The following is a 10853-nucleotide window of genomic DNA, read 5'->3' on the forward strand; positions in this document are numbered from 1 at the left end:
GAAGCAGCAGTCAGGAGGCTTCTTGTCGTGCCTTTGGTGGGTAGTTAGCCATTCCCCTCCCAACATCCCCATTGCCTCGGCACTAGAAGGGTGACCAGTCGCTCTTGTTAACTGTGTAGTAATGGTGAGGCCACGGACCATATTTTAGTTCTTGAGGACCACTGGTGGTTCACGGACCACAGGTTGGAAACCACTGAACTAGATGAACAAGAGAGGGAGATAACCCATTCGCATTGGCACTGAATTCTTTTTTCAAATGTATTTAGCATAACCAGGATAAGCAATGCTTCAAACCATGTATTTTTTAAAGCTTGCTCTCAAAGGCAGCCCTAGAAGTATCATACAGAATACATTTAGATCAGGTGCTTCGGTGGTAGAACTTGCATATTCCAGGCCTTTTCATATAGCTAAAAAAAAAAGAAAACTACAAATGTACAAGAAAAATCAATACAGCCACATTCTTTAAAGTGTCTCTGTGGAAAACAATAAAATTCAGTTTAGACTAGACATGATTCATTCCTTCACCTCTCAATCAATTATGCTGTATATCATAATAGGATTATGTTCTCAGAAATAATTTAGTGCAGTGATAAAAACAGAAACAAAAAAGTAAAAGGCACAAGCAGGTCTTTTCTTTCGCTTTTCCCCTAACACTTTATAATATTATTCTGTGTTAAGCAGTTTAATGAAATCACCAAAAACAGCTAGAAAATATTATACCAATTTCTGTACACTATACACCTCTGTCCTACATCTTCCCACAATACACTTTTTAGCTTCAGGAGAAATGTACAGCATAGAAATTTGTTTTAAAAAATACATTCCACATCCACACACACTCAGTTCCAAAAGGTACATTCTGTAAATCAAATCTGTATTACTGATCAATTTATTATTGCTGGGAAACAGTTTGATACTGCCACTGTAAGATATGGCACTGTCTGCGACAGGAAAAATACCAGCACAGAAAGCAAGAACTAGTGAAAGAGAGAGAAAAAGTTTTGACTTTTGTGATGTGGTATTATCACTATATTTGGTTGTGACCTTATTACTTGCATGGAGGCTGGAATTCTTTCTCTGTGCTACAAATAGGCCTTTCAGAGGATCTTCTCTTATATACAAGAAGCCCTTTTCTATGATGTGTATAAGGGAGGAGCTGGCACTTGGTGGGCTCCTTCTACAAGCTGGTTTAGATGAGGAATACTGGGGGCCTAACCAAGCTCTCCTTGGTCCTGGCCTTGGTTTTACACATTTTTTAAAATCAGAAGATTGTGGACTGCTTTTAGTTTCCATATCCATGAACACTGTCACTATTCTTGTTCTTATGCTGCTGAATTTGAGAATGATCAACGCAAAGGATATGGTTGGAATGCCTTCAAAGGCTGGAATTCTGCATGTAAGTGAACTTATTTAGGAATTACATTTGGGATCTTTGTTTATGTCTGTATCCAGTAGAGGACTGCTAATACATTACTGTGCAATAGAGCTGGCAAAGTGACCGTTGCACAGTGGGACCAATGCACAAGAGAACGGATGCCTGTTGAGGACAACACACAGCAGTCCCGATGCACAACAGGCACCAATACAAACCAGACAGTCTTGCCTTTGTATCTGATATGTATCTCTGTGATTCAATAGCAAGATTTAGGTACTGTCTCTACTACTTAGCTGGATTCTATGATGCCTGTTGAGGACCAATACACATCAGTCCTGGTGCGCATCAGGCACTGATACGAATCAGACAATCTTAGCTTTGTTCTGATATGTATCTCTGTGATTCAATAGCAAGCTTTAGGTACTGTCTCTACTACTTAGCCGGATTCTATGATTCCTGTTGAGGACCAACACACATCAATCCTGGTGCGCATCAGGCACTGATACGAATCACACAATTTTAGCCTTGTTCTGATATGTATCTCTGTGATTCAATAGCAAGGTTTAGGTACTGTCTCTACTACTTAGCCGGATTCTATGATTCCTGTTGAGGACCAACACACATCAATCCTGGTGCGCATCAGGCACTGATACGAATCACACAATTTTAGCCTTGTTCTGATATGTATCTCTGTGATTCAATAGCAAGGTTTAGGTACTGTCTCTACTACTTTGCTGGATACTATGATGCCTGTTGAGGACCAACACACATCAGTCCTGGTGCGCATCAGGCACTGATACGAATCAGACAATCTTAGCTTTAGTTCTGATATGTATCTCTGTGATTCAATAGCAAGGTTTATGTGCTGCCTCTGCTACGTAGCTGAGTAAATGTAAAGTTACATTGAGTAAAAGGTTATATAGGATACTAGCAGTTCCTAAGTACTGCTGCTGCTCATATGTAACCAATGGATCATTCCCTCATGTACTTGAGTTAGTCTGCTACCTCATCCCCAAGCACTGCCACACTGCAGAAAATGTGCAGGAAATGGCAAGGTAAATATCCAGTTCCCTGCTCATTTGGTGCACAGGCTAAAATGTTGCCTTTTTGGTGAGTGGTGGCCATGTGCCCACCCATGCTGACTCGCAGTCAGCACGGGAGAAGTATAGCAACCAGCCTCCTGCCCTCCCTCACCCCCTTTCCTGCCTTTGAAAATTAAAAAATAGGCTCCTTACCAATCCCAGATTTGTGTTGTCAAAGGCTTTCATGGCTGGGATCACAGAATTGTATGTTTTCCGGGCTGTATGGCCATGTTCCAGAAGTATTCTCTCCTGACATTTCGCCCACATCTATGGCAAGCAACCTCTGAGGATGCCTGCCATAGATGTGGGCGAAACATCAGGAGAGACTACTTCTGGAACATGGCCATACAGCCTGGAAAACATACAACAACCTTGTGATCCTGGATTGTTACTTTGCTCCGTGGCACCTCGAAAGCTTGGGCTGCGGTGGTGCAATGGGTTAAACCCTTGTGCCAGCTGAATTGCTGACCTAAAGGCTGGCAGTTTGAATCTGTGAGGTGGGGTGAGCTCCTGTCTGTCAGCCCTAGCTTCCCATGTGGGGACATGAGAGAAGCCTCCCGGCTGGATGGTAACACATCCAGGCGTCCCCTGGGCAACGTCTCACACACTAGAAGTGACTTGCAGTATGTTCTCACTTTGCTTCTAAAACGATGATAAACCCCAAACGCTCCATTATGTTATGTAGGGCTGGGCTTTAGCACAGCTGGCGAATCACCAGCAGCAATAGATCTTACCACCTGAAAGGTTGGCAGTTCGAAGTCCAGGTCGGGGTGAGCACCCGACCTTCAGCCCAGCTCACTGTCCACCTTAGTTCGAAAACAGCTGTAGCTGTGAGTAGATAAATTAGGCACCGCTTAAGCAGGGAGATATTTTACGGTACCATAAAAAAGGAAATACAGTACCAGAAATGCCAGCGATCAAAGGAGGAGGAGGAAAGGGCTTGTCATCAAAGAGGATGAAGCAACAGCATCCCCTCTGGCTGGAATCGAGTGTAACCTCCAGGATACCAAACTTGGAAAATGCCACAAATGCCTCTATCTGTTGTCTGTCTTGTATGTCCAATGGCATTGAATGTTTGCCATCTATAGGTTCTGTGATCCACCCTGAGTCCCCTTCAGGGTGAGAAGGATCGAATATAAATGTTGTAAATAAATCAATAATAGAGGTGCAACAGAGCAAAGGGAACACTCCAGGCTTGGTGAGGAGACTATTTTTAATGTTTTAAAGACTGAAAGGGAGTTGAGGGAGAGGAAGGCACTGTCATCCCTCCTCTGTGGGCTGTTTGAGCCCGTGGAGGCAGGATTGCTTACAAAAAGGTCTAGATCTTTGGAGGTTTTTTAAAACCCGAAAGAAATCTGGATTTCCAGGTTTATTTCGGGTTAAACTGCATTATCACAAGGCGTTGTTTGGACCCCTCATGATTATGCAGTCCCGACACCACACCATAGTGCAGTATCTGACTCTTTACCTTGTTTAATTTCAATCATATATGTCAAAATAAGTGACAAAATGTTAAATGGGATTTCCTTTCATGGGGATATTTTTTATATCCATCCAAAACTAAGTGCTACCAGAAATGTCCTTAGCATTTCTGACATATCACATTGCTATTTTAAACTTCATGAATTACATCAAGATATACTTCATGCAGAATTGCTATTCCTTAAAATTAGTTATAGAATTAGTAAGGTATTTCAAGCTAGAAGAAGCTGTCACCTTAATTATTTTTGTGGGAGGTGCTGTACAGACACATGCCAAATCTGTGTTGCATTGCTGTTTGCATTGTACGGTACAACTCACAAATCTGGCATACTTAAAGCAGCAGTTACTGTTTATGGCAAGCTGTCTACATGTATCCACTAGCAAGGGATTAACGTAGTACCTTTGCTTTCCCCAATACCTTTAGCCAAACTTACAACCTCAGTTATCTGTCTTTTGCATATTGGTTTTTTGAAGCATTTTGATTTGGTGCACAAATTAGCATAAAGGTATGTTGCCATAGAAACAGATGCCTCCGTTTTGCCTCTGTGAAACCAGTCGGCAAAAAGTAGAGCTCGGATTAAGAAAGTAATTGCAGTAAACAAAATTATATACGAACGTAAAAAAAAAAATCAGAAAGAATCTGACTGCAAATGGAGATGTGTGGCACAGGACTACAGGTTATAAATATACATCAGCGCAGGTAATATCTCAGTAATGTACATATGTTACACTGGGCTCAGGGTTCACATATGCTGGCTTGAGAAGAAAATGAGGATAAAGGAACAAGTCATATTTATCAGATGCACCATGATTCTTTAAGACTGTTGGCAGAACGAGGTACATCCCAAAAGTGCAATATTGGAGCCTACTTGGCAGTGCCATGTGTTTGAATGCATGCAAACACTTCCTCTTCATGCATTATAGCAAGCAGGTTTTTCACATTGTTTTCGGTTATTTTGAACCAATATGTCATAAATGCATACTTGTCCATGAACTACTGACAAATGCATTCAAGTAAAACTTCTGCATTTAGCTGTATCATGAAATATCACTCCTTTTTTAAAAAGTATTTCGGGGAGGGGGAAACTATTTACACCAGACAAGCAGTATTGTTATGGAGTTAAAGTTTCTGTGCTTAGTAGGTAACCTGGGTAAGAGTGGGGAAGGAGAGAAGTTGGAGTCCGTCATGACCTCCTTGGCCACTGAACAAATGTATGCATCAAGGACAGCCAGCCCAGCAGTACCTCCAGCATTAGCACCGTCATTCTACAAGCATGTCAGAAAGGAAGGACCCTTTTGTTTGTACAAGCAACCTGTACAAAGCAAATGAACAAGTATGTCTATGGAATTTAAATGAAATAATTGGCAAACAAACAATGACCAAAAACTCCCACAAAACACTGGCAAAGGAGATTTTGGGGAGGAACAAACTTAATGTGGGGCTTTTTTTATTCTTCACGCAGCTGCAGGCAATAGCGGTGGTAGCGAAGCTGGAAAAACATTTGCTCTAGAAAAGAATGTGTCATCCCAGGCAGAGAGTAGTGTTCAACGACACCCACATGCTTGAATCCTAAAGACTCATACAATTTGTGGGCTGCCACCTTCACAGCTGTAGTTCCTAAGACAACAGATGAATAGTTATTGACCATTGCAAACTCCAACACTTTGCGACCAAGCGCCTTGGCAATGCCTTTTCCACGGTATCTGGAGTCAACAGACATGCGGCGCAGCTCCACCGTGTTATCGTCCTCGTTGCCTCTCGCAGCTACAATGCCCACCACGTTGCCATTTAACACTGCGACCCAGAAACAGGAACCTGTAGGTACAAAGCAATATGAGAAGCATGTTAATTCTCCACATACCTATATCTAGGGTTATTTAACTTTTCTCTCACTTTCAAAAGTTCTTGACAATGAAATACTGAGGTAAGAGCAAGAACGTTTATGTAAACTAATACAATTTCCCCTTGAAACCAAGGCATCTTCCTAGCTCTCACATTCCAAATGCATTGCAAAATTACACAGCCAATAAAATAAAACTTTGTGTAATCATCAAAAATGAGAGTAGCATAGTTTAAATCAATTTTTAACGCTGGTTTTAAATATGTCTTTATTTTTTCCCCATCACTTCAACTTTTTAAAATATGCCGAATGGTACATTACAGCGGACTAAAGTAAAGTCTGCACATTTCACATCATATTGGTGTAACACAAGCCAACAAGTATTTTTCATCAGATAGAATTTTAGTTCTTATAGTTTGTTTGCACTGCATTTGGATCTGTGTTTATTTTTTTCTCTATCACATGTAGTTTTTGTGATGAGGCTAATTGAACAATTAATGCATTTACTCACTGATATCAATAGAATCTCATTGATGTCAGTGCATAAATGCACTGATTATTCAATTTGCTTCATCGCAAAAACGACATGTGATACAGAAAAAATAAACACAGATCTGCATTCAGTGTAAAGAAACTCTATAAGAATGACAGAAAATTATATCTGATGAAAAACACTTCTTGGCTTGTGTTATTTTCTTTTCTCCTTTTTCACACAGGTTACAAGTAAATAATATCATAAGGAACTAAGTTTGCCAACTCTGGGAGTATCCCAGATCTCTGCACAAAAAGATGAGGCTTGGGGACTCTGCCTGTTGGTGTCATTATGCATAATATGCTAAACATCAGCCACAGTATCTCTGAATATGTATTCAAACAGTCAATACTAAATCTCTAAGAAATGTGAAAATATTTCTCCGTTTGTAAATTAAAATTACCAAGCTCTTCAGTGAACAGGAAAAAAGCAGAATCTTCTCAGCCCTGTTTTAACACCTTTGCAAACAGTGCTTTTAAGAACACATCGGAGTTGTAGTCCACCCAAAGTAAGTTTTCCAGGTTCTGATTTGAACAATAATCAGTTTACAGTAGTGGATTCCAAAAGTAGTCTGCATCAGTTCAGAGCCAAAAACATACACATAAGTGTGTGTGCGCGCACAGGGATTTTCAAAGTGATATTCTTGTCTTGAGTTTAATCTCCCTCAATCATTGCCATTCCATGAGACTCCTACCCAGAACATCTGTAAAGCTCTATGAAAGAAAAATGTAGGAATTTGTAAATCTTGGCACTTAAGAATAAGAAATGCATGCATACATTTACAACTATGTTGCTTAGGCCCCTTCTACATTGCCATATAAAATCCAGATTATCTTCTTTGAACTGGATTATATGGCAGTGTAGACTCATATAATCCAGTTCAAAACAGATAATGTGGATTATCTGCTTGATAATCTGCATCATATGGCAGTGTAGAAGGGGCCTTAGTTTTCTTTGGATTCCAGTTCTAACTCCTGAACTTCATTCACTTCTTTCAATCTTCTGTTAAAAACAACTTGAAAAAAGGGCTGCATTAGATCAGTCTATGGGTCCAGTTAAGTTTACTACCCACAATCACCTGCCAGGTTTCTTCATCAAGTGTACAAGCTGAAGCAAGAAAAGGCTAGCTCTCCTCCTGCCTCCCGATGCATCATTTTTTCACACCAGGAAGACTATAGAGAGGGACCTGTGCTGTCTGCAGTCCCTTCCATAATTTTGGGGGGCAAAATGAGGGGCTGGATGCCAACCTGATGTCAACTTTTGTTTGACCCGGGATGCCATCTGGCCACCCCTCCCAGGAAAGCCCGGGGTTTGGGTTGGGAATGGGGACCAGAATCCGAGAGGAAACAAGTTGTTTTAATCCACTTCCTCTCAGGTTTTAGCATAGTGTAGAAGGGCCCTTTGTCGCAAGTAGAACCTGTAACATGTTAGTGTGGAATGGATTCCAGAAGCCATTTTTCCTTTTGATTCTCTGCCTTCACCCAAAAGGCAGTCAGTACACCATGGTCACTTAGTCGTTTTTAGATTGTTTCCCTAAACCCTTTCTTCAGTTCCCCTCTCCCCGCTAAATATTCTTTTATATCCTCTGAGCCATCTGGTGACACTAACCTTAAAGACTGCCCTATTAATTATATTACAAACAAATGTCTTCTTACTACACAGGTCATCACAGAATTATCTGAAAAAATTACAAATTGTTTTCAACAGGGTGAATGCTATTGGACAAGTTTTCACTAGCTTCTTAGAGATTTTCCTCTGAGCTAAAGCAAATCATAGGCTGCTCCTCTAAGCAATTATAATTCTGAAAACTGATTTGAAGCTTCCTACATTGAAAAACGAAGCCGCAAGAGCCAGCATGACACAGTGGCTTGAGTATTAGCTTACAACACTGGAGACTAAGGTTCAAATGTCCTCTCAGCCATGGAAACAACTGGGTAATATTGAACATGTCACATTCTCACATCCTTAGAGAAAGGAACAGATCTTGCCAAGAAAATCCCTTGATAGACCTGTAACTGAGGTGTCTTAAATGACTGAGTGGTCACTCTGAACAAATATTGTCAAGAAAACCCTATGGTAGCCCCCCGTCCTTAAGTTATAAATGACTTGACAACAACATATGAAGAACAGCTCAAACGGTAGGTTTAAATCGGCCTTTAAAACAACATACAAAAAATAAAATGCTAAACGGGACTAGCCAGACTCAGGCTTTGCAAACATTACAGGTGATGCTCGAGTTGCTTCAAACCACAACACTGTTACATTATACTTAAGCCAATATATTATTTCTAATCCACAGACTGGCTCCTCATTATAACTGGGGGGAAACAGACTATCCCCATCTTTGATCAGAAGCATTTCTGGATTTAAGCCTTTTTGGAAAGTTTTCATATTATTGCCATTTGGGATTTTTTTTCTGACAAAATTCCACCCTTTTTGCAGAAACATGGAGCTCATGTACAGTATATGGGTATTGAAATCCAGACTCTTTCTGAATTGGCATCTAGCTGTATTCACCACTTTCCACCACTTCTGGTAATTGTGCAATACTATATGTGTTGCAGATACACTTGTGCATTGCCTCTGCAAGTATGTAGTGCACATTACAATTACTTAGTTCACATTTGTTTACACATTCAGCTTTGCAATGATGCATTTCATTCATGAATAATAGTAAAGCAATTCCATAAGTATAAAATTATACATGTACCAACTCCAGCTATGTTTCTGAAATGAACATAAGCCTTTATTTTTTGTATCCCCAGAACAGAGAAGAATTGTTTTCACAGTAGCATTTCAGAAGCCTTAAAACCGTGTCAATAGTAAACCCCTTCTGAAGAATCCTGGCCAATAAAACCTCCGGATAATGCCTGAAGTCAGAAACAACCTGAAGGCGCACACACAACAATCCCTGCTTTCAGCAGCCACAATAACTTTTTTCACCCACATAGGAGAGCTTTAAATTTGGGATATGGCCATATCTTACAGCTGGGAAGAGAGCTGAAATAGCAGCTTGTGCATCAAGGTCTTTCAGTGAGCTATATCCCTGGGGCAAAAATCTAGGACGCAACAGGGAGGCTGACAAGGCTCATCAAGTCCACAGACTATTACTACTTCCTTCTGGTCCATGTGGGAAATAATGAGACTGCGAGCCATAGCCTTCAGGATATCCTGAGGGATTATTAGGCTCTGGATAGGCTGCTGAAAAACCTTGATGCACAGGCTACTATTTCAGCTCTCCTGCCAGTTGTAAGACATGGCCGTGAAAAGGAGAGAATAGTGGAGATGAAAATCTGGCTTCACAGATGGCACTGACTTGAAAAATGTGGCTTATTGGTCCATGGTCTTCAGTTTCATGAAGATGGACTTCTGGTAAGTGGTGGGTTGCATTTCACAACAGCTGGGAGGAATGTTTTTATTAAGAGTAATAGAAACTTGATCAGGAGAGCTTTATTGGTTTTGTTTTGGGAGGGAGACTGTTTTCTTGAGAGAAGAAATTCATCAAATGCTGGAGATAATACCCTGCATGTTATAGGAAGAACTGAGTGAAAAGCAGAAGAACCTAATGGCAGAAGGGGAAAATACATAATAAACAAGAAGAACTTGAATTCTTAACACAGCAAACCAAATATGATACAATAGGTATATCTGTAACCTGATGAAATGAGTCTTTTGATTGGAGAAGAGTATAACTTATTTCAGAGAAATAGACCAAACAGGAAAGAAGGAGCAGCATTATATGCTAAGAGTTACATGACTTAAATCCTAGAAGACAGATTGGGAACAGCTAGGTAAAAATTAAGTTGGAAAGAAATATTATGTACCAGTATATCTATCTACTACAGATCTCCAACCCAGGAGGAATTCAAACAGATAGCAAGTATATATAGAGAGAAAGCTAAAGTACAGAAGCTCAGGCTTAAGAAAATTAAAAAGGGCTTTTTAACGCCCGTAGCAAAAGGATAAGGAAATGACAGGATTATACTAGCAATGTGGATTTGATTCACCATGAAGTAACTAGTGGGGTGCCACAGGAATCTGTACTGGACCCAGGGCTATTCAATGTCTTTATCAATTAAAGTGGTTTTGCCTGCACAGCGGGCTAAACCACTTGCTGCAGAAAATCCTGCCAATCAAAAGATTGGCAGTTCAAGCCCGGGTTGAGGTGAGCACCCGCTGTCAGCCGCAGCTCCCTGTCAACCTAGCAGATCGAAAACAGAAATGTGAGTGGATAAATAGGTACCGCTTTAAAGTGGGGAGGTAATAAAGGGCGCCCTCAAGGGTGTGCCAACAATTTGATCGGTAGGATATCTAAGGGCAACAAAAGCTCCTCGGCATGGAAGATAAGAGTGACAGCATCCGCCCCCAATGGCCGAAGTCAAGCACAGCCTCCAGATAAACAGAAAAGATGGGAAATGCCTTTACCTCTGTTTATGTATTGTCTGTCCCTGTTAATTGTAAAATGGCATTGAATGTTTGCCGTATATGTGTTCTGTAATCCGCCCTGAGTGCCCTCGGGGAGATAGAGCAGAATATAAATA

At 40.7% G+C, this 10853-nt stretch overlaps 1 protein-coding gene across 2 annotated transcripts in view; it reads right to left on the bottom strand.

Moving 5' to 3' along the window:
* Positions 1 to 244: 244 nt before the first annotated feature.
* The window catches only part of nat8l (N-acetyltransferase 8 like), a 47403-nt gene continuing 36794 nt past the window's right edge, over positions 245 to 10853 (bottom strand). For both annotated transcript variants that reach the window (XM_008117725.3, XM_003225402.4), the window contains one exon: positions 245 to 5755. In XM_008117725.3, coding sequence (XP_008115932.2) covers positions 5388 to 5755 — 368 coding nt within the window. In that variant the 3' untranslated portion in view covers positions 245 to 5387. The remainder of the gene's footprint in view (positions 5756 to 10853) is intronic.

Source organism: Anolis carolinensis, chromosome 3, assembly GCF_035594765.1.
Source record: "Anolis carolinensis isolate JA03-04 chromosome 3, rAnoCar3.1.pri, whole genome shotgun sequence".
Classification (NCBI taxonomy): Eukaryota; Metazoa; Chordata; class Lepidosauria; order Squamata; family Dactyloidae; genus Anolis; species Anolis carolinensis.